This window comes from Heterocephalus glaber, unplaced genomic scaffold, assembly GCF_053883595.1.
Source record: "Heterocephalus glaber isolate CG9 unplaced genomic scaffold, H.glaber_assembly_v1.0 deba00001532, whole genome shotgun sequence".
NCBI lineage: Eukaryota > Metazoa > Chordata > Mammalia > Rodentia > Bathyergidae > Heterocephalus > Heterocephalus glaber.
Genome location: NW_028258330.1, coordinates 14,532,726 through 14,557,507, shown reverse-complemented (window position 1 = coordinate 14,557,507; position 24,782 = coordinate 14,532,726). Strand labels below are relative to the sequence as shown.

General features: G+C 38.6%; 1 protein-coding gene across 7 annotated transcripts in view; it reads left to right on the top strand.

The window, feature by feature from the left end:
• Plcb1 (phospholipase C beta 1) overlaps nt 1-24,782 on the top strand; it is a 794,669-nt gene that overhangs the window by 507,292 nt on the left and 262,595 nt on the right. For all 7 annotated transcript variants that reach the window (XM_004840810.3, XM_004840812.4, XM_004840809.3 and 4 more), the window contains one exon: nt 1,182-1,319. In XM_004840810.3, coding sequence (XP_004840867.1) covers nt 1,182-1,319 — 138 coding nt within the window. The remainder of the gene's footprint in view (nt 1-1,181; nt 1,320-24,782) is intronic.

The following is a 24,782-nucleotide window of genomic DNA, read 5'->3' as shown; positions in this document are numbered from 1 at the left end:
TTTTGAGTTCTGAATGTTTGGAAACTTCCCGTCCCAGAAAGTCTGTATTGCCAAGGGATTCTCACTTTTGATGTTCCAAAGAATGCAACCAACTTTGAAATGACGCAAGAAGTTCCCTATGCCCAAATCTCACCTCGTTCTGAGGATAGAATTTAAGTTGATTTACCCAAGGCAGGTGCTGTCATTTCAGTCACTCCAACACCCTGTCTTTTTTATGTCTGCTTTCAATGTTGGAGAAGGTCCACACTGACAGCCTTGGCTATGTTTTCCCCCAGCCCTAGATGGCATTTATTTTGTTGGTCAACTGTGCATTGCTATAACTCATACCTGCGGTAATAAGTTTAAAAAGTGAAAAGGTTTATTTTGGCTCAAAGTTTTGGAGATTTCAGTTTATAATGGGATGTACCTATGGATTTTAGGCCTCTGTTTGGCTGAAGTAGAGGGAAAAATATCATGGAAGGAGTGTGTGGAATAGCAAATCTGCTTACCACATGGCCTGCCGGGAAGCAAAAATGCAACAAGAAAAGAAAAGGCCAGTATCCAAGAGCACATTAATGACTGGAAGACCTCCCATTAGGCCCCACCTCTTAGAAAGTTTCCCCCCTCCTTAGTGCCAAGCCGGTGACAAAGTCTTTTAAACATGGGCCTCTGGGGAGCCTTTAAGATAAAAACTGTAATAGGCCCAGTGGTTTTTGATTCCACAATAAATACTTTCTTTGTCTTAATATATTCATGAATGGAGAAGAGAGAGAGAGAGATTTTTCATTTCAATATGTAATTCATGTGATGATCAGAGGAAATCAGTGGAGAATTATGGCACATACAAATAGCAGTATAGGGCTGAGGATTTAGCTCAGTGGTTCCGCCACCTGCCATGCAGGCGCAAGGACCCAAGTTCGATCCCCAGTACAAAAAAAACCAAAACAAAACAGTGTAATAGAAATAGCACTTTACTGAAGTCCATAGGTCTTGGGCTAGAAATTTTTCTCTGCAACCTTTGGACAAGTTGGTTTACCTCTCTAGGCCACCAAGAGGTAAAAGACTTCAACTCATACCATTTTCTATTGAGAATAAAAGGCAACTTTGTTTTGAAGTTATTCTAACTCTAGTTCATTTGAAGTTATGCTACTGTGTTGAAATCTTTAGTTATAAACTAATTTTTTTCAATATTTGTTCTTCAGGACCCCAAATTACGTGAACTTCTGGATGTAGGGAACATCGGGCACCTGGAGCATCGCATGATAACGGTGGTTTATGGGCCTGATCTAGTTAACATCTCCCATTTGAATCTCGTGGCTTTCCAAGAAGAAGTGGCCAAGGTATGGTGGATGGAAATTTCTGAAGCTCTCACCTCCATCTGAATTCTTGTGATACTGTCCTAACACCTGTGAAAGACTTTGAATTTTTGTCACATTTAATTTGTTTTAAATTCCATCTAAAAATAATTCAGCTGCCAAGTAAAGGAGTAATTCAAACACTTCTAAGTAATAGCATCTACTTTGAATTATGAATATTTTTTCCATTAGGAATAAGGAATATGATATAATTTTCTTGCAAAACAAAATGTAGATAAAACCACATACCATTTCACCAAAACATATTATCCTAAATTAGTCTCTCTTAGCCTTAATCCTATGCCACTTCAACTCCATCTCCACTTCACCTCTCTTGTTGAGGGCAGAAAATGTCAGCACTTTTATAAATTATTTTTTCCTGCATAGCACACAGCTCATCATTATCATATAGTAGTTATTTAATTAATATATGAAAGAATAAAAATAAAATTTTGAATAATAATAAATAATATTTATACAGTTATGGACCAGAAAGATGAATTAGGTTTGGCCTCTTCATTAAGGAATTGATATTCTATGAAGATAATGGGTCTTTCACACACATACAGAAATAACTAGAAAATGAGTACAATATAGAAAACAAGAAGCTGTGAATTTCAAGTATGTCTGGACTCAGTTATGGTGCTTTCTCTATAATTGTCCAGTTGTTCCTTAAAAGAAAAAAAAAACCCTGAATTGAACATATTTAAAGAAGAGTTTTCTTTTTCCATGTTTCTGCTTTGTAGAGTATTAGTGCTGATTCTTGCCTTTCTTAAGATTTCCTCCAAGAGTTAAGACTATGTATCTAAGAATGCTTTGAAGTATGAATGTCATATATGTACCTTTGAGAGCAGCTTATGTCATGGATTGCAGTGACAGAGTCACTTCAGTCCAATATGCATTGTGATCTGTAATCATCTTTCTTTTTTTTTGGTACCAGGGATAGAACTCAGGACCTTGTGCTTGCCAGGCAGGTGTGATGCCCCTGAGCTAAATCCCTGGCCCAGTGTTCTGTAATTTTCTAATTCTCAGTGGTCTGACAATCACATGAGCTGCACTGGATACACTAGCCTGACCTCTAATTCATTATTGATTATTTGCTGGAGTTTATTTCCAGTATTTACATAACATTCACTTCGATTCTTACAATAGAATCACTAAATTGTCAACCAGTTATAATACTCTCAGATGTTTAGAAACTACTCTTTCCAACTGTATTAAAAATTTATCTATTTTCTCTCTTTAATAACCAAGTTACTCATTTGCTTCTATAGTATAATTTGTACTTGGAAAAATTTCAGTTCCATGAAACTTTGTGTGTGACAGAATTATACTTGTCCTGCAATAGTTCTTCTCTTCTTGTGTCCCACTGTTAGCCTTGTGGGCTATGTATATGGGTGGGTACTTTGGTGGATGGAGGAATATAGATAAACCAGTGCTAAAACATTTGCAAAATACTTTAAAAATTACCTTCCTCAATACTATGATGAGCCCTTTCAAAAATGACCAACTCATGAAATTCAATAAATCTCAAGCTAAAACATTCAGTAAATAACTGACTTTCAAAGAGGTTTTTACTAAAAGCGAGTATAGGTTTTATATTGCGTCCCAATGTATAAGCCTTAAATTGTATTAAATTTTTGGGCAGTTATGTTTAAAATATATTCAGCTTCCTCTACCTGCTAATTTTCCTTAGGGTTTTTGCTTCCTGAGCCCTGTAATATTCCCCATCAGGACTGCCTCTATCAAGATTTTTCCAGTAGCTTCTTGATGTTCCTGGTATAATTAATTATTTTATGGAGCATATTTTGCCTTTCCTGGCTGTAATATTCTGTAGGGTATTTTTCCCTCACTGAAACTGCTCAGGCAGAAAGTTATAATTTGCAAACACCATTTCACTCTTAAATTTTATTTTCCCTACTTCTAATTGTTAGTACTGTCTCAGAACCTCACACCTTCTGTTTAATCTCTGGGGCCAATGGATATGATATGTTGGATAGTATGAGCACCAAAGGAGAGACAGCTTCTCTCATTATATAAGGTGCAAAACAAAAATCTGAACTTCTTTGAATGTCTGGTGTCTCTGGAAGAGATTGTTTACAAATGGATTCCAGCTCATTCATTCATTGATTCATTCACTCAATACATATTTGTTGGATAAATGCCTTGTCTGTACCAGCCACAATTCCAGTGTTAAGGATACAGAGTAAACAAAGCCATTCCCTCTGAGCTAGCAATTTAGAAGAACTAAACAGATAAGGCACAATTAAATAGCGAGCATATCATATTGCAGATGGAGGTCTGCAGGGAGGAATAAAGCAGGAGGACTGGGAGTGTGGCGGGGGAAGAACATTTCTTATGGGCTAGTCAGAGAAGGCAAAAATCTGGAGAAAATCACTTAATTACAAAAATATCACAGATTTCTAAGAAATCTCTTTGATTGATTAGACATTTTAAAATTCCTAAAGAATGCAGAATTAAGTGCTTTTTCATTCTTACCTAAATCACTCAAAATTGAATTTTCTTCTTGGTTTTGTTTTGGCTTTTTGAGGCAAGGTCTCGCTGTACAGTCCAGGTCAGGCTTGCACTCTCTGTGTAACCCAGATTGGTCTTGAACTTGACAAGATCTTCCTACTTCAGCCTCTGGAGTGCTAGGACTACAAGTGTGTGTCACCATGCCTAGCTGAATTTTTAATTTATTTCTTATAACCAGTGACTTCTTTACAAGAAAGACATGGGGAGGAAACTAGTTTTCAACCTTTCTCTCTGTGGTTGGACTAATAATGTGGTATCTTTTGCAATGAAATAATCATTATACTCTTGTTACATTGCCTGACTTGCCTGCCCTTCTTTACCCTAACAGTTAGTTCTTGCTGCTTTCTCTAGTGGTTCCCTCCACATCGGAGAAATAGGTGTTGATTTCACATTTGCTCTCTGAGTCACCCAGTTCTCCCTGTACCCCTGCTCTCCTGAGATCCAATGGGCAGCATTGTATTCATTACCACTTGGAACCCTCAGCCTCCTGTCCCCACCCTGGGATGCCCTGACTCCACGGCTCCAAGCATGTCACCATCCATCCCTCTGCTTTACTGACCTTGGTTCCCAACAGTCCTCCACATGTGGTGAGATTGCAGGTGTCAGCAAAGGACATGAGAACAAAGAAGGAGAGAAAAATAATCTCTTGGAAAAATATAGCTGCCTCATGATCTGAGGAAAGAGAATGGAGGCAAAACTTGGATAAGTCAAACTTTAGGGGACATACTACAGGTGTTAGACTGCTTTCTGGTTCCCTCCTTGTCTGGGTTTTTCTTAAAACTCTCCACAGTACCATCACCAGCCTCATTCTAAGGAAGGACTCTGCTCATCATGATTACTTTATTGTTTGCATGTATCTTTTTTTGGTGTTTAGTTTTGTTGGTGGTGTGTGTGTGTGTGTGTGTGTGTGTCTGTGTGTGTTGAGACAGAGTATCTCTATGTAGTTCAGGATGCCCTTGAACTCACTTTTGTAGCTCAGGCTGATTTAGAACTCCCTGTCATCCTCCTCCCTCAGCCTCCATTGTACTGGGATTACAGGCGTGTGCCATCTTATCTGGCTGCCATGATTATTTTCATCTTGGTTCCAGCCCTTTCTGCTCCCCTGCAGACTTTACCCAAGTGCACACTTAAACACAGTCTCATACCTCCTATCTGCAGTTCAACTCAGCATGGACTCTGGCTTCGATTTCTTCCTGTAGTCTGGAGGAGCTTTTAGCTCTCCATGTCTCCGTCCACTCTGTCTTGAGATCACCCATCACTGAGGGGCTGATGTCTTCTCCATCATTTGGTCATCCATCAGCTAAGCCTGGAACAGGATCAGGTACAAAGTCAGTCTCTGCTTCTGAGGTGCCACAGTGTAGCCTGAGGGTTGTAGGCCTGAATCCCTACAGGACCTGAGCAGGACTGTCCAGAATCCTGCTCAGGGTTTGGGGAATTGTGCAACCTGACAGTTCACACAGGCCGTTCTCAGCAATTCAGCTCTTACCAGTTGTTGTCATGGAGTAGTGGGTACAAAATATCAATGTGTATCAGAACCATGGGACATGTTTGTTAGAACAGATCTGTGTTGAGCCCCAACCCCAGCAAGCCTGGGATGGAGCCTCAGCGTTTGCATCTCTAACAAGTTCCCCAGTGATGGTAGTGCTGCAGATCAGGGCCCTGCACTTCGAGGGGCTCTTTCTTAGAGAAGTGTGGGATCCATGTTGCCAAATCATTGGGTTTTCTTCCAAAAGGAACTGGAGAATCTATAAAAGTTGTTAAATATTTTTATTACCTATCTTCATACACCCTATGATCCAGACAAAACACAAGTTTGAGCTGAGAAAGACTTGGGGGCTTCCACTGGCAGCTTTTTGTCTAGATCCATATTCAAGAAGAAAGTCATTGACCTAAATAAAATTTCAGGTCTGGACAACTGAGCACAATGGAGAAAGCATGTAGTATTACTTTGCAGAGTAGAATCAGCATTCTCCATCACACTTACACATTCTCTACCGTTCAAACCATTCCTAAAGTCCTGTGGGTGCCTAAGAAATATGGCTTTGCAAAATGACATTTTAAAGAAACAGTGCCTTCTGCCACTTAATGGCCTTTATAGAAACTTTTCAAAGGGTTTATAATAGCAGCTTGCTTATGCTTCAGATTGGACCAACTTTTCTTAATCAGAGCATCTTCATGACAAAATAATGTAAGAGAAATCTTTTAGATGCCTCTAGTCTCCATTTTAAAGAATGTAGATAGAAAATACAAAAATAAGGGAGACAAATCTTGACTTAAATAGGCCAAATTTAAAAGTCAGGAAGAGCAGAAACACTATACAGTGTCCTACAGTCTTACCTTTCATTATTCAGCCTATTCATTAAACAAATGCAAATTAAGCAATTGAGCAGTTATTTCTGGGGAAGACAAATAAGATCTGTGTTCTTACTGCAGTGAGTAAGAGGGTTGTAAATGAACTTATCCCTGCAAGGTCACTATTTTGACTTTTTTTCTTCTTTTGGGGACAGGGTCTCCTAAATTGCCTGCGCTAGAGTGGAATTTGTGATTCTCTGACCTCAGCTTCCTAGAGCGCTTGGTTTATAGGCAGGGACCATGGCACCCAGCTCAGTTTTGGCTTTTTTGCAGAAAGAAACTAAGTAGGGGAAGTCACTCCTACTAATAATATGAATGCAGAGATTGAGTATCCAAGAAAGGAGCAGAGTAGAAGGAGCAGAGCACTGGAGAAGGAGTGCATAAGTCAGAAATCTCAGCTGTACTCTTGTGCCAAGTGGATGTCAACCTTCAATTTGGGTACATTCTTCATCCATAAAATAAAGAGCCTGAATTCATTTACTCATTGACTTATTCAACAAAACTTTATTAAATTCTCTACAATGTATTAAGTTCTATTTCAAGTGCTAAGGTTAATGCAGTGAACACAGATAAGCTTTTCTGTGTGAAGCATCCATCTGAGTGAGGGAGAAACAATTGATAAAATAAATAAGTAAACCATGTGATGTGTTAGGAAGAGGTGAATGGTGTCAACAAAAATGGCATGCAGGTGGAGAATGTGGGAGAAGAGGCCATTAAATAAGATGATCCGTCCATTCATCTCTGAGAAGGTAACACTTGAACCATTTGATACAGGTGAGGGAGTAAGCTGTTAGGATATCTGGAGAGAGAATATTCCCTGTAGAGTGAACAACCAGTGCAAAGAGCCTGGGGCAAGAGACTGTCTGGTTTATTTAGAACAGCAAAAGGCAAATATGATATGAAGAAAGTAAGCAAGACTGAGAGAGTAGTAGTAGTACAGAAGATTGAGGGAACAACAGTTTTTCTAGGGTGGTGTACACTGTTAAGTTTATGAATAGGTTGGACATCATTAGAGAATTTTGGGGGTAGAATCTGATATAACATTTAATCAGTAATAGGGACTGCAGTTTGAGGGATGACAATGGAAAAAACAGATCATTTAGGAAACTACTTTTTAAGAGGCAAAAAGGGATTTATTAGGCACAAATTTAAAAGTACATGCTCAAAGTATAAGCCCTCAAGAGAAAGAGGAAAAATACAGTTTAGAAGTGGGAATATTTATGTTTCTTTCTTGGGAATAGAAATCTGGAATTTGTAACTCTATAGGAAATGTCTTCTTGGTCTTGGTGTACGTGAAAAGACATGGCCCACCCACAGTAAGATGATGCCATGGTTTACAAGTGAAAGGCTGAGTCCCACCAATTGAACTTTGTTTTTATGATGGATGCTCTGAGATATGTTGCCTAAAAACTTCTTTGAACTCTCTCAAATCTTAAGATCTTAAATCTTAAGATCCGGTTTCTACTCTATCAACTAAGATAATTTGTGGATTTAAGAAATCTTTAGAGGAGTTTACATGTTACGGGCCTCATAAGAAAGAAGCTTAAACAAACCTAGGAAATACTGATATGGATAATCTTGGGTAACTTTGACTGGTCCTGGAATTGTACTCTTAATAGTACAAAATTTTTACCTGATTTTCCTTGTCTCCTTTCTGCCTATCTTTATTTCTTCTCTTTGACTTACATTACCCTATGCCCAGACTTTGATACTGGTACCTTATTCTTAAGGGTGCAAAAAGGCTGAAGGTCTGCTTTTGGTAACTGCTTCATGCTGAGGATTCTCTCTACCCAGGGATCAAACTTCTCACCCTGACTTACCTTAAGGAGACAAAGGAAGATGGGTTTTGTTGTTCAGTAAACCATTATCTTTTGATAATCTAGAAATTTGAAGAAGAATATTATCATTGATGCTTGACCTGCATTTTATAGCCATGTTAAATAAGCAGAGGCTAAAAATTAAAAGTGGAATATTGATGAATAGTAGCTGAAAAAGTTGTAGAAATCAGACAAAAATAGGCAGCATTTGGCATAAACCTTTTTACTTTAATATTAACCTCTATATGGCTCCCAGCCCAGATGAAGCTTCTGGGCAGGCCTGCTGCAGCTCCCAGAAAGGAGAAGGCTTCCGGGTCAGTGTGCCACAGCTCCTGGCCCAGAGGAGGCTTCCAGGTAGCCGTGCCATAGCTCCCAGCACAGAGGAGGCTTCTGGGTCAGTGTGCCACAGCTCCCAGCCCACAGAAGTCTTCTGGGTCAGCATGCCACAGCTCCGAGCACAGAGAAAGCTTCCTGTAGGTGTGTCATGGCTTCCAGCATGGAGGAGGCTTCTGGGTAGGCATGCCACAGTTCCCAGCACAGAGGAGGTAAGCCGGGAAAGTGCCAGCAGCAGCCTCTCCTTGTCAAAATGAGAAGACACTTAAACAAGCCTCAGAACTAGAATTCCAGATCACCTATAGCAACCCTAAGGGGAAAAGAGAACAATGATACTCAACCACCTGGACTCCCTGAACTAGCAGCAAAAGAGGATCTGGGATAAATGAAATCAGGAATAATTACTCAGATAGCAGCAGAGATTGTTCCCATAGTGCAAGATATGATTAATAAATCTAGAGAGGACACTGATAAAAAAATAGATGAGCTGAGGAACATGATGGAATCCCAACATAGGAAACAAATTGAATAGATGAAACAGATGCAAACAGATTTCCAGGAGATTAAAAACTCCATTGAAAGTCTATGCAGCAGAATGAGCCAATGTGAAGACAGAATTTCAGATGTAGAAGATAAAATTGCAATTAATGACCAGGAAAATTAAAATTCCTTTAAAATTGTAAGGGACCGTGAGAAATCAATCCAGCAGCTGCTAGATGATGCAAAGAAGAATAACATAAGACTGATTAGAGTCAATGAAGAAAGAGGAGAGAGTGCAGATGACAGTAAAAAACTGTTCACAGAAGTGATGGCAGAAAACTTGCCAAGGAGGGGAAAAGAACTCGACATACAGATAAGTGAGGCATATAGGACTCCAACTAGCCTTGATCAAAAAAAAAAAATCTACACATAGGCATATAATAGTTAGGATTCCAGAAATCCAACAGAAGAACAAAATTCGACAGGCAGTGAGAGAAAAGAAACAAATCACATACAAAGGAAAGCCCATCAGAATCACAGCAGACTTCTCAATGCAAACCCTCAAGGCAAGAAGAGCTTGGAGTGATGTATTTCAAGCCTTAAAGGAAAACAGCCTCCAACCCAGATTGATGTACCCTGCAAAACTATCTTTCAAAATGGATGGAGAAATAAGATACTTTCATGACAAAGAGTACCTTAGGAACTTCATGAATATCAAAGCAGCACTGCAAAAAATTTTAGACAAAATCCTAGGAAAAGACAATGAGGATCACAGCCCCAGGAAGCCCAGCAGAATGAATCCACTGGGCATGACAAGAAATTAAATACAAAGGGGGAGACTCCAACAAAAAGAAAAACTCATGACAATGATAAGTCAATACATATGAGTTATAACCATCAATGTTAATGGTCTCAACTCACCAATCAAAAGAAATAGACTGGCAGAATGGGTCCAGAAGCAAGATCCAACAATATGCTGTACAGAAGAAACACACTTAATTCAAAAAGAAACTCATAGACTGAAAGTTAAAGGGTGGAAAACAATACTCCATGTGACAGGAACCTGAAAAAAAGCAAGAGTAGTTATCCTCTTTGCAGACCAAGTGGATTTCAAACCAACACTGATTAAGAGAGACAAAGAAGGACACTATATCCTTGTAAAAGGAACAATCGAACAGGAAGAGATGACAATCATAAATATCTATGCACCAAACACTAGTGCACTCAACTATATAAAACAAATACCAACGGGCATGACAAATCAAATAAGCACTAATACAATAGTAGGGGGGACCTCAATACCCCATTGTCACATATAGATAGATAAACTAGACAAAAAACAAGCAATGAAATACTAGAATTCAATCAAACTCTTGAACAAATGAACTTAACAGAAGTTTACAGAGTGTTCCACCCCACAAAATCAGAATACACATTCTTTCAGCTGCACACGGGTCATTCTCCAAAATAGACCACATAACTTGCTCATAGAACATATTTAGGTAAGTGCAAAGGAATTGAAGTTATCCCCTGTATATTATCAGACCATAGTGCAATGAAATTGTAGATCAATAGCAAAAGAAACCCAAAAATGTCATAAACACATGGATATTGAACAACACACTTCTGAATAACAAATAGGTCACAGAGGAAATTGAAGAAGAAATCAGACAGTTCCTTCAATTAAATGACAATGAAAATACAACATATCAGAGTCTATGAGATACAATGACAGCAGTCTTACAAGGGAAATTCATAGCAGGGAATACTCATATTAGGAAAATAGAGGGAGCCCAATTAAACAACCTGATGCTGAACCTCAAGCTTCTAGACAAAGAAGAGCAGGACAACCCCAAAGCCCATAGAAAGGAGGAAATTATAAGATCAGGACAGAAATCAATTCATTGGAGACTAAAAGAATGATGCAAAAAAATCAGTGAAGCCAAAAGTTGGTTCTTTGAAAGAATAAAGAAAATTGACAAACCCTTAACCAACCTTATCAGAAAAAGGAAAGAAAAGGCCCAAATCTATGCAATTAGGAATGAAAAGGGTGAAAATTACAACAGACCCAGCAGAAATCCAGAGGATCATCAATACCTTCTTCCAGAACCTATATGACAATAGGATGGAAAACACAGAGGAAATGGACAGATTCCTAGACATGTATGAATTACCGAAGTTGAATGAAGAAGACCTAAAAATTCTAAGTGACCCATTATCAATCAATGAAATTAAAAACGTAATTAAAAACTTACCAACCAAGAAAAGCCTGGGTCCTGATGGCTTCACTGCTGAATTCTACAAGACATTTAGAGAGGAACTGCTGCCGCTACTGTTTAAACTCTTCAACGAAATTGAAAGGGAAGCACTACTCCTGAATTCATTCCTGAAAGCAAGCATCACCTTAATCCTTAATAAGATACTGGCAAATAGAATGCAGAAGATCATCAAGAAGATCATACAGTGTAGAACCAGGTGGCAGTACAGCCAAGAGGCCAGAGGATCTGGGAGGGGGCCGGGTCCAGTGGATTGTGGGCTGGATCTGTGTGTTCTGCACAGCTAGGGACCTTGCTATGTAAGAATTGAAAAAAAATTAGACCCCTCACATTCAAAAACCCAATTCAAAAATGGGCATCTGAAATGAACAGACATTTCTCAGACAAAGAAGTAAAAGCAGCAAATAAATGAAAACATGTTCGACATCACTGGTCATTCAAGAGATTCTGATGAAAACAACACTGAGATTCCACCTCACCCCAGAAAGAATGGCTGCTATCAAGAAATCAACCAAGGATGATGAGCACACACCATTAGACAAACTTCAAGGACTGAATGCTAATATGCCAGGCTTCAAAGAATTCCACCCATCTGAGAAAAATCTTGGTAGATCAAGAGAAGTTAGCTTTCCTCCTACTGAAGGTTCCAGTTCATGGAGGATGTGTGGAGAACCCTATACACAACTTTCACAGAACAAATCGAACTCTGGGCCTTGAACTTTTGAGGCAGGTGGTGGCACCACTGAGCTAAATCCCCAGCCCAAGGAGGGATCTCAAAAAGGAGAGCCCAGACTTCATCCCCGCGCTGGAGGGGGATTCCTTTGTAAATTCTTCTGTGAAACTTACCAAGAGAAAAGGAAACTGGAGATTACAAACCAAAAAAAGTTTAGAGGGTCCCTTCAACTGATGTGATTAGTAATCGTTAGTCTTTTATTTTCAGAGTATTCATGACAATCAATTAAATAATGGTCCCATGCTATCACAGGGCTAAAATTTTAAAATGAGACAAACATGCAAAGGACTGAAAAAGAAATGTAAAAGGGATGTCTCTAGAATTCAAACTGTAGGAGGTAATGAGACAAAACACATTCAAAGAATTAAATTATAAGATTCTAAATATGAATCTTAAATTTAAGCTTATTGGTTTTCAAATAAAGTTAGCACTTCATATGGATTCCATATCTGTGGACTCAACCGAACACTAGTCAAAACTATCTGAAAAGGAGCTATGTCTTTCTACTAATGTATGGACTTTTTCTCCTTTGTCATTACTCTCTAAACAACACGATAAAAAAATTATTCACACAAAATTTACATTGTGCTATGTATTATTATAAGTAGTCTAGAAATGAAAAGTATATGGCAGGATACTTATAGTCTATATGTAAACACTATGTCATTTTATGTAAGAGACTTGAGCATCAGCAGAATCTGGGATCCTTGGGGGTCCTGGAACCAATCCCCCAGACAATGACAGACAACTGTACTTATACAATTACATAACTGACTGTGGTTATATATTTTTTGTCATAAATGTCCAACTATCATAGAAGTTTAAGAAATTTTGTATTAAAAGAAAAACTATATCAAAGCAAAAAAAAAAAGAAATCAACCAATAACAAATGCTGGCAGGGGTGTGGGGAGAAAGGAACCCTTCTCCATTGGTGGTGGGAGTGTTGACTGGTGCAACCACTGTCAAAATCAGTATGGAGATACCTCAAAGAACTAGGACTGGAAGTCCCATTTGACCCCGCTCTTCCACTGCTGGGAATCTTCCCCAAAGAATTAAAATAATCACACCACAGCAATATATGCGCACCCATGTTCATAGTGGCACAGTTTGTAATAGCTAAAGCTTGGAAGCAGCCCAAGTGCCCATCAACTGGAAACTGGATAAAAAACATGTGGGTTTTTTTTTTTATAAAATGGAGTACTACTCAGCCATAAAGAATGAAAAACTAGAGTCATTTATAGCTAAATGGATGCCTATTGAGGCCATAATCTTAAGTGAAATAAATAGGACACATGTGTAAATACTAAATAGTTTTTCTAGTGTGAGAATAGATAGTGTAAACAAGGGTTAAAATGATTAAAATGAATAATTGATAATTTGAAATAGGAAACAAGGTCCCAAAACTAAGGAGTGAAGGGAGGGGAAGGGGAAAGGAAAAGAGGGAAAGGAAAAACTATGAGAAAAGGAAAAAAAATGGAAATGATGTTTATGTAAATAGGGAAGGGTGGAGGGGGTGAAGGGTGCACAGGTAATGGGGAAAAATAAGAACCAAGATATATTACATATAGGTACAAACACCCAATGATAAATGTAAACAAATTGTACACCTAAAATGTACCAATAAAAGAACTTAAAAAAAAAAAAAGATGATCATACACCCTGACTTAGTGGGATTCATCCCAGGGATGCAGGGATGGTTCAACATATGCAAATAAAGAAATGTAATACACTATATCAATAGAGCCAAGGACAAAAACCATATGACACATCTCAATAGATGCAGATAAAGCATTTGACAAAATCCAACATGGATTTATGATAAAAACCCTACAAATATTGGAATAGATGGTCTCTACCTCAATCTGATAAAAGCCATCTATGAAGAACCAACAGGCAATATCATACTAAATGGTCAAAAACTGAGATCCTTCATACTAAAATCAGGAACAAGACAAGGAATTCCACTATCACCACTCCTGTTCAATATAGTTTTGGAAATATTAGCCATGGCAGTTACACAAGAGAAATAAATAAAGAAAAGGAATAAAGATAAGAAATGAAGAAGTCAAATTGTCATTATTTTCAGATGATATGATACTCTACATCAAAGACCCCAAGAACTCCACCAAAAGTCTTCTAGACTTAATAACCAAATTCAGTAGAGTAGCTGGATACCAGGTCAACACACAAAAATCAACAGCTTTCCTCTACATGAACAACAGACTCACTGAGAGAGAAATAGGGTAAACAATTCCTTTCACAATAGCATCCAAAAAACTGAAATATCTAGGAATCAACCTAGCAAAAGAAATCAAAGACCTCTTCTCTAAAAACTATAGCACTTTGAAAAAAGAGATTGAAGACGATATCAGAAAATGGACAGACATCCCTTGCTCCTGAATAGGAAGGATCAACATAGTGAAGATGACCATACTTCCAAAATTGCTATATAGATTCAATGCAATCTCAATTGAAATTCCAGCAGCATACTTCATGGACCTTGAGAAAACAATCCACAAATTCATTTGGAATAAGAAGAGACCCAGAATAGCAAAAGCAATTCTAGGTAACAGAGACATGGCAGGGGGTATTACAACCCCCAATTTGAAACTATACTACAAAGCTACTGTGATGAAAACAGCACAGTACTGGCGAAGAGACAGATCTGAGGACCAGTGGAACAGATTAGAAGATGCAGAAACAACTCCAGACATACTCAGCTACCTCATCTTCCACAAAGGAGCCAAACACCCTCACTGGAGGAAAGACAGCCTCTTTAATAAATGGTGCTGGAGAGATTGGGTTTCAACTTGCCAAAGACTAAGACTAGACCTATATCTCTCACCATGCACTCAACTAAAATTGAAATGGATTAAAGATCTAAATATTAAAACAGAAACGTTGAACCATCTGGAAGAGAAGTTAGGTAGAACTCTTGAAGATATTGGTGTAGGAAAAGACTTTATGAACAAAACCTCAGTTGCCCATGAACTAGCACAAACAATCAACAAGTGGGATCTCTTCTTACTAAAAAGCTTCTGCACAGCAAGAGAAACCACCAGCAGTGTGAAGAGACAACCCACAACGTGGGAAAAAATTTTCAAAAGCGGTCCCTCAGACAAAGGTCTACTATCTCGAATCTATAAAGAACTTAAAAAAATCAGACCTACCAAATTTAAAGACCCAATCCAAAAGTGTGCCTCTGAAATGAACAGACATTTCACACACAAAGAAGTAGAAATGGCAAATAAACATATGAAAAAATGTTCAACATCACTGGTCATTCGAGAGATGCAAATGAAAGCAACGCTGAGATTCCACTTCACTCCAGAAAGAATGGCTGCTATCATGAAATCAACCAATAGCAAATGCTGGCAGGGCTGTGAGGAAAGAGGAACCCTGCTCCACTGCTGGTGGGAGTGTAGACTGGTGCAACCACTGTGGAAATCAGTATGGAGATACTTCAAAGAACTAGGACTGGAAGTCCCATTTGACCCAGCTATTCCCCTGCTGGGGATCTTCCCCAAAGAATTAAAAGAATCAGCCAGGGATTTAGCTCAGTGGTTTTGCAGCCTGCTGCACAAGCTCAAGGACCCGAGTTCGATCCCTGGTACCAAAAATAAACCCCACCAAAATCATACCACAGTGATATATGTGCACCCATGTTCATAGCAGCACAGTTTGTAATAGCTAAAACTTGGGAACAGCCCAAATGCCCATCAACTGGAGACTGGATAAAGAAAATGTGGTGTTTTTTTGTTATAAAATGGAGTACTACTCAGCCATCAAAACCAAGAAATTAGAGATATTTATTGCTAAATGGATGCACATTGAGACAATACTCTTAATTGAAATAAATAGGGCACACATGTGTAAATACAGAATAGTTTCTCTAGCATGAGAAACTGAAAGTAAATAAGGGCTAAAAGGTATAATAGATAATGTGAAATAGTAAGAAAAGTGGCGAAGGGGAAGGGGAATTGGGAGGGGTAGGGGAAAGGAAAGAAGGGAGTGGAATTAATATGAGAAAATGAAAAAAAGGAAACAAAGTCTTTGTAAATAGGGAGGAATGGAGGAAGTAAAGGTTGAGCAGGGGAAGGGTGAAAAAATAAGAACCAATAGAGTATGTAAAGGTGCAAATTTCCAGTGATGAATGTCATTATATTGTATACCTAAAATGTACCGATAAAAGGATATACAAAAAAAATATTAACCTCTATAGTGGTCCATTATAGGAAATCTTTTATAGTAAACAAATCCAGACAATACAAACATATACTATTTGAAGTAGATAACAGAAAGTTAGTTCATACCACAGAGGCAACAAAACTCTGTAGCTATGCTGGGAGTTTTATGTTATAGGTTCAAAAAGCCAAATCTTTACCTGAGGGGGCACTTTAAAGTACATTAGAATAAAATTAGAATTATATTAAGAGAGGTAGAAGGACACATTTTTGGAACAGCTAGTGAGGCTGGGAATCAAAACCTACTATATAATTTAGGTGCCACTAGAGACAGCCAGCAGGAGCAGATGCAGTCCTTGGGGCCTTTCTCTATATCCAGTGTTAACTTTCCATTTAATATATCACTTAATAAAATTTGGTTTTTTATAGTTTCCTGCTGGGCATTAAAGACCAAGTCAAAGCAAGACCTGAACTAACTCAAATCAGTCCACTTACGTGTGTGTGTGTGTGTGTGTGTGTGTTTGTGTGTGTGTGTCAAGGTCAGTCAGGCCATGTGAGGAGCCTCCCAGCTCCTCCTCCAGCTCCTTCCTCCACCAACCATAGCATCTGCCAGGTAGTCATTTAGAAAACTGTTGAAACCTTTCAAGTGAGCAGCCAGTGACCAGGCCCAAGGTGGAGCTGTGGAGGAGTTGAAAAGGGGCCCGGAATACATATATTTTTAAGGCAGGACTGATGTAGCACACGTTTATGAACTATATATTGCAGGTGAGATAAAGAAAAGTCAAGGATATTCTTGGCTCAGAGGATAGGAAAGATGGAGATATCACTCCCTGACACAGGTAAATTATATCCTAGAATATAAATTTTTTCTAGGTGGTACACAGCAGGATTCTAGTTTAGGTTATGTTCAGTTTGAGATTATTAGCTATCTAAGTGGAGATGTGGCGTGGGAAGCTGGATTTAGGCCTGGGGTTATGCACAAATGCATAAATGTGGGGCGTCTTTGGATATTTAATAGTAGTATAAACTTATCGTAGCATTTAGTGACACTGGATTAGATCAGCCAGGAAGTAACTCTACACAGGGAAGATGTCCAAGAACTGAGTCATGGTCACTCCCTCATGGAGAGATAAGAAAGAATCAGAAGAAAAGGAGACTGAAAAAGAGTAACCAGAAAGGCTGTCAGCCAGGCACATGTGTGTCTTTCGAAGCCAGGTGAAGAAAATATTCCAAAAAGAAGAGGGAGATCATCTGGGTCAAATATTGCTCAAGAAAGAGGAAGAACAAAAATTGATGATTGGGTCTAATGATGCAAAGGTCATTGGTAGCCTTCTCAGGACAACTTCAGAGGAGTAGTATGGTCCAATCCCTGAGTGGAGTGAGTTCTGGAAATAGTGGAGGAGACAAGAAATGAAAATAGATTGCTCTTTTGAAAAGTTTTGACATAAAGACCAGGAGAAACATGAGAAAGCTTCTGGCAAGGAAGTGAGGTCAAGAGATACTTTTTAAGATTGGGGAAATTATACTATGTCTAAGTGCCAAAGGGAATGGTCTGTAGGGGAAAACCAAGTGGGAGTGTAGGCAAGCTGACATGCTGGAACATACATGTCCTTGAATAGGCAGGAGCAGGAGGGTCTAGTGCAAGCCTTGGTAAATTATAGCTCCGTTGCCAAGTTCAGTCCAGCACTTGTTTTTATACATAAAACTTTGTTGGAACACAGCAATATTCACTTTGTTTTACATATTCTCTAGGGTTATTGTTATATGCAGAGTTGAGAAATTGTGATATAAACCATCTAACACACAGAGCCTAAAATATTTGCTATCTGATTCTTAACTCAAAAAAGCTTTTTGTCCTGATTCTACTGGGCTTTGAGGGGAGTGATGGACATCTCATCCAGAAGAAGAGGCCATGTGCAGCACATTGATAGCAATGCTGGAAAGTGGTCCTCAGAGTGGAAAAAACTGTAGAAGCTCTTTTTTGATTGCTTCTGTTTTGTCCATGACAAATGAGACAGAAGTCATTCTCTGAGATAAGGACTATTTGATTTCTCAAGCTCTTTTCAGCACAGTGAATTGCTTTAAAGATCTGACTGGAGAGGTTAACAGGGACTGTGAAAGACTGAGCATTTACATCTATCCACAAAAATGGTATCATTTTGACTGAGCTAACTGATTCATCAGATCAAATTTTCAACTTCAGTGTATCTGAGGACAAAACAGCTTTCTTCTGCTTGCCCATTTCTAGTTTTTATCTCATCTTCTGCTCCTCTTTGAGTTCTGTATAGAAGTAGACTTCTAGGTGTGTATCCTATTCCTGAGGTAATGCAGGTGAGCAACATTGTGTAGGTTGCAAAAGACAGATGGTACTAAGCTGGAGGCATCAGTTGTCAGGATTGGCATATGCAGGATTCACCTTCAAGTCTCAGGGATCCAATGTACAGCTGCTGGGAGGCCACTCATTATCTGCAGAATCTCAGCAAGTAATGAAATCTGTTCTGTGATGAAACACCAAGAAATCCCAATATGCAAAAGAAGCAAAGGTGAAGTCTTCCTTATTTTCACTTGGAAAAGGAAAATGATTGTCAGCATGTCTTTCCGTTGGGTTCTGGTTCTTTTTCTGATTATCCCTGAAGAAATTGAACTGTGAGCCTTTTTAGGAAGGCTGGAGCTGGTATTCTCAGAAAGGCTTTTTCTTGTCTTGGAGGAGACTGAAAGCACAGATGCCCCTGTGGCTGTCCGTGGCTCCAGAAGCTCATTTCTACCTTATCTCTGCTCCCTGTTCAACACATTGTACCAGTGAGGTGGCCTAGAACCCAAGGGACAGGGTTTGCCACGCAGGCTTTGATATTAAATCTTAAATTGTTTCACAATTTGATAGAATCCCTGGGTAGGCACATTGTTGAACCAGCATCCATTTTGGCACATTTTAGCCTAAATTTTGCTTCAGTCTGTTGAGAAGTAGAGACCAGCAAAGATCTGATGGATTGATATTGAAATGTCGAAAAGCACACATGCAGGAAAAATTTGTGTTTACCCATCTGCACAAGGATTGGAAAGCATCATTGCTTTTGATTATTCCTTTTTTTATTTTTAGTACATGTTTTCAGTACATAATAATTATTTTCTCTGAACCACTTAAAAAAAGGAAAAACAAAATAGGGAAATTCATTTTTGTTGTGCAGCCATGCTAATGGGAACTGAGCAAGAGTTTGTACTGTTTTATTGAAATGCAGCATATACATAAAAATACATAGTGCACCTTGATGTATTTTTTTAAACTAAAACACACCTGCATACCGAGCACCCAGATAAAGTCCACAGCATCACCAGGAACACAAGTATCTAACTACTAACCTAATCATGTGTTATTTTGGCTTCTAATGTTATAGATTCCTTTTACCTATTTTAGAAATATCTGCAAGTACAATCTTATGATATAGTATTTTTAGTCTGACATATTATTCAACATTATATTTATGGGATTTATGAGATTTTTTCGTGATGTGTTCATTCTCTTTGCTAAATAGTATTTTATAACTTACTTATTCTATGGTTGATGGACATCCAGGCAGTTTTCAGTTTAGGACTATTACAGATAGTAAAGATAACGATTTGTATGACATCTGCTTTGGTAAACATCTGCCTTTCGGTCAGGTATACAACAGGGAGTCCAATTGCTGGTCATAAATTTACATATGCTCTGCTTTGATAAATATTGCCAATTTCTCAAACTGATTGAGCCATTTGGACTTTTAAATGTTATTTCATGTATGTTAAAAAGGAAAACATCATTTAGCAGACACACTCAGTATGTTACATTATTATATTTTGAAATAGTGGTTACAAAATAAATGAGCTCTCCAGAAATACATTCTGTACACTGAGCATCAGTCATGACAGTCCGTAGTTTTAGATTTGGGAGTGAGGACCTCTGCCCCCTCTATACCCATGTGTGTTTTATTGGAGAATTTAACTCACTTATATGAGGGATATTATATGAAATTTCCTAAAAACTTTTCTGAACTTCACCCGTGCTGCTCACTTGCCCACCACCCAGGTAATGCCCAGCTCTCTGAACTTCCTAACCAGTCTTCCATCTCTTTTCCTGTCCCTGTTCCCCAGGCTGTCTTGTTCAAGCCCTTCACAAGTCTAATCTTTAGTCAGTGCCTACCCGCTCTCCTAGAATCTTCTATTTTCTAACCCTACCTGCCCATCTTTCTAGCAATAGTCTTCAGAAAACCCTCACTACTTCAAATCTGATTAACATTCTTCTCATTGTCTATTACTTACAAAATGATGTTATTGTCTATTTTGTTCATTTGTTTTCTGAACAAACATTTGTTGAGAGCCTATTAGATTCCAAGCATCCTGCTGGCATGGAGAATTCTTTGGTGACCAAAACAAGTAGTAGTAGCCCCAGCCCTCTGGACCTAAGGATCCACCTCAGGGACCCTTGCACCTCTCTGCACCAGCAGCTCTTAACGCCCTGTGATTCTTCAGCCTTTGTCATTCTATTTTTAATGCCTTTGTAACTGTGCACTTTTCTAGACTGCTCTTTTCCACAGTGTCCACCAGGAAAAAGTCTAGGCCTCCTTAGGGACTCAGCATTAGTAGAGCTCATCCATCTCTCCTCCTATCCCATGATTTCCAGGAATAGCTCCCTGTTCTCGCCTCTGTTCTGTGAAGCCCATGCATATTTTCTAATGTGTTGTCACTCTATAATTACCTGCCAGTATGCCCAATGTCTACCCTAGATTTGTGAGCTGCTGAAATTCAGAAACAATAGTCATGCTTGTGATTCTGATGATATCTAGCTTAGTGTTGGCATGTAGTAAATATTCAATAAATGTCTTTGCAGGGAGGAGGAAAGAAAGAAAGAAAGATAGAAAGAAAGAAAGAAGAAAGAAAGAAAGAAAGAAAGAAAGAAGAAAGGAGAAAGAAAGAAAGAAGAAGGAAGGAAGGAAGGAAGGAAGGAAGGAAGGAAGGAAGGAAGGAAGGAAAGAAAGAAAGGAAGGAAGAAAAGAAGGAAGGAAGGAGGGAAGGAAGGAAGGAAAGAAAGAAAGGAAGGAAGAAAAGGAAGGAAGGGGGGAAGGAAGGAAGGAGAAAGAAAGAGAAGGAGAAAAGAAGGGAATTTTGAATTTATTGAAAACAACTGATCATATAAAATTTTAGAGCCATATAGACTTAGTGCATCATGTACTAATCTTCTCAGTTAAGAATTGCAGATATTAAGGCTGCTTAGTTGGTTGCTTCAGGCATCTTCCAAGCATAACTGTCCATATTTGCCAACATTCTAGCAGGAGGACAAGGCTGGCATTAGGCACAATGGCTTCCATTCTCTGCATCTTCTTTCCCTAATTCAACTTTGTTGAACAACTCAGAGAATTACTGTTATACTGTCATCCTGTCACCCTCCCTGTTGTCAGTCACCACACACTTCTGTGAAAAAATGAAAAATAGGCTTTATACACCAAATAGTTGATATTTTTTAGGCCAAAGAAATGAGAAAAGTTTTTACATAGAGGGGACTGTTTTGCAGAAAATAAAATTATCATCTAGGAAATGAAGCTGGAAAATAGAAGAGAAAGAGGGATAAGTGAAGGTACCTGCCAAGGCCACCTCTGAGCAGTCTTGTTTTAGAACTTGCTTCATTAAAATGTGCTTCTTACATTTCTTTTTATTCTGGCAACATATACCATTGGGGAAGAAGTTACAAACAGTAGCACAGAGCCTCAACAAAACGTGCAGTTTATCTTGTTTCCTTTCTTTAAAATTTAGGAATAATTTATGATCAGTACATGATGGCTTTAGTTTTCTTTAAATGAAAAATGATTAAAAAAAAATGTTGCACCATAAATTATATTCATTGATTCATTGTAGGCCATAATGATAAACTGTGCATGACTTCTTTGGGGTGTAGGATATAGATGCCAAAAAGTTTGCTGTTTATAAACATAAAAGTTAGACCATTGAGTCCTTATATTTTATGAGCCCTGCAATTTCGGACCTGCTCATATTAACAGAACATGGGTACATCATCTTAAGCTATTTCCCCACTCAATTATAAATAAGGACCAAGTTCTTTCTATGTCATTATGCTTCACTCCTAGTCTTGTAGCTGTGCCTGTCCTTTGTTGGAACATGAGATTTACCCCACACTCTGCAACTTGAGTTTTGTATGAGTGTCAGGCAGATGAAGGATAGAAATCCTAAACTTTTATACTGTGAAAATGTCAACCCAGCAGGAGCACCCACATAAAAGTTTAAAAGATCAGAAGTCAAAAGGGAGACATTCATAATAAAAAGAGAAAAGAAGGGCAATGTGGACTTCAGTCTCTACCTTATACACAGATAAGCAGGGCAACTGCTGTTCTGGTGCTTGTGGAGGGAAGCACCTCTTGCTGCTTTCTGTCCTCTGGGTAGCTTCTCTGCATTTGTTAAACGAGAGCTCCTTTGGTGCCAGTGTTCCAGGGTCCCACATAAAGGAATTGATACCAAAGAAAGGCGAAATATAAGCCCTGAGACACAGAAACGGTCATGATTTCTCACTGGGTGACTGTTAGTTCAAGCTCACCTCTTCCAAGAAAGGGAAGAAAAGGAAGCTGCTTCAACATAGACATCTCCCCTTCTGTCTATCCACTGTAACTCAGAGATGAGCTGCTTTCTCCCCTGTCCTCTGTGTCCCTGGCTGCTGGTGCCTGGCAGCTGGGCATATCTTTTTTCTTTCCATTAAATTTATTGGTACATTTTAGGTATACAATACAGTTACATTCATCATTGGGATCTTGTACTTTTACATAATCTATCTTGGTTCTTATTTTTCCGCCATTCTCCTACCCTCTCTTCACCCCCTCTTCCCTTCCCTATTTACGAAGACTTTGTTTCCATTTTTTCCTTTTCTCATACTTTTTCTTTTCTCTTCTTTCCTTTCCCCTACCCCTACCACTTCCCCTACTCTTTTAGACCTTTTCTTCCTATTTCACAATATCAATTATACATTTTGATACTTATTTACACTTTTAGTTTTTCACAACAGAGAAACTATTCAGTATTTACACATGTGTGTCCTAGAGCATATCTTGATTGCATTATCTATGTATTTCACCTTGAAGCTGGGACAAAGACAATTTGTGTGTGTGTGTGTGTGTGTGTGTGTGTGTGTGTGTGAGAGAGAGAGAGAGAGAGAGAGAGAAAGACAGAGAGAGAGAGATTCCAATTTTTTTTGGAAAGAAAAGCTCTAAGAAATTCTGACTTCCTTACTAATGCTTTTCCTTCCACATGTAAAATCTTGGAGAAAAAATACTTGATATCTTTTGCGAGAACAGGCTGATCTATCTTGATAGCAGGTTTCATTTTGAGTAGATTAGCCAAATGCGCCTAGTGAATAAGCTAGCACTAAAAACAAAATTTTAAATAAATTTGTGAAAATACCTTGTTAGTAATTTCCCTCATGACTTCATATAATAATATTCATTCTTTCAACAAATATTCAATTACCAACTGTGGGCCATGCACTGTTTTGAGTGCTGGAATTACAGAAATAACTACACATAAGAATAGGAGATGGGGGCCAGGGATGTAGGCCAGTGGTGCTGCCACCTGCCTCACAAGCACAAGGTCCCAAGTTCGATCCCTGGTACCAAAAAAAAAAAAAAAAAAAAAGAATAGAGATAGACTGACAATAAAATAAATAAAGTGTTGACAGTGTGAGGGAGAAATAAAGCAGAGAAGGTAATGAGAAATTCTGGAGAGTACGAGTGTATCTCAGAGCAACACTGGGAGGGTCCCCTCTGAAGAAAACCCTGAAGAAGATGATGGGGTGAGTCAGTAGATACTGGAGGAGAGAACAAACCCTGAGCCTCATTGTACCCCACATATTGGCAAGACTGCAAAAAGTCCATTTGACCCACAAGGATCCATGTGCAAGAGCAACAGCAGAGAGAGGAGTTGGGGAGCAGTGCCCATTGACCCAAATAATGAAACATGGCCACTGAAAGAATTAGACTTTACTCAGAGTGACATGGGAAACCACGGGATTTTTTTGAGTAAGGGATTGATTTGATGGGTCATATTTGAACAGGATTGCCATGACTGCTCCATTGAAAAGCCATAGCAAGATCACAGAAGCAGAAACTAGAGGGAGACCAGAATGCTTAGGTAGAGGTAGTAAAAGGTGGTTGGATTCTGGATCTGTTTTGAATATAAAGCCAAAAAACTTGCTGTTGGATGTGTTATATGGCATGAGATAAAGAGGGGAGCTAGAGGTGATCTCTGAGTCTTTAGGAATTGCATTGATTGAGATAGAAATCCAGACTCAGGATGGAAGTTTAGAAACTGGTAGGGAAATAAGTATGGAGTTCCTCAAAAAAGTAAATGTAGAAATTGCATTTAATCCAGCTATTCCCCTTTTAGGTATCGTGCACAAAGAGTTAAAGACTTTATATTACAGTGATGCATGCATATCCATGTTTATAGCAGCTCGATTCATAATAACTAAATCTTGGAAGCAGCCTATATATCCATCAGCAAATGGATTGATAAAGAAAATGTATTTAGACATAATGGAGCACTATTCTGCTATAAAGAAGGATACATTTCCATCATTTTACTTCCCTTTCCCCTCTCCTCCTCCCCTCGCCCTCAGTCTCCTGAATTTCCTTATCCCAAAAAGAAAGGGAGAGTGAAGAGAAGGAATAAGTGTATTACAAATGTATTATTTAAATATAAACCATTTT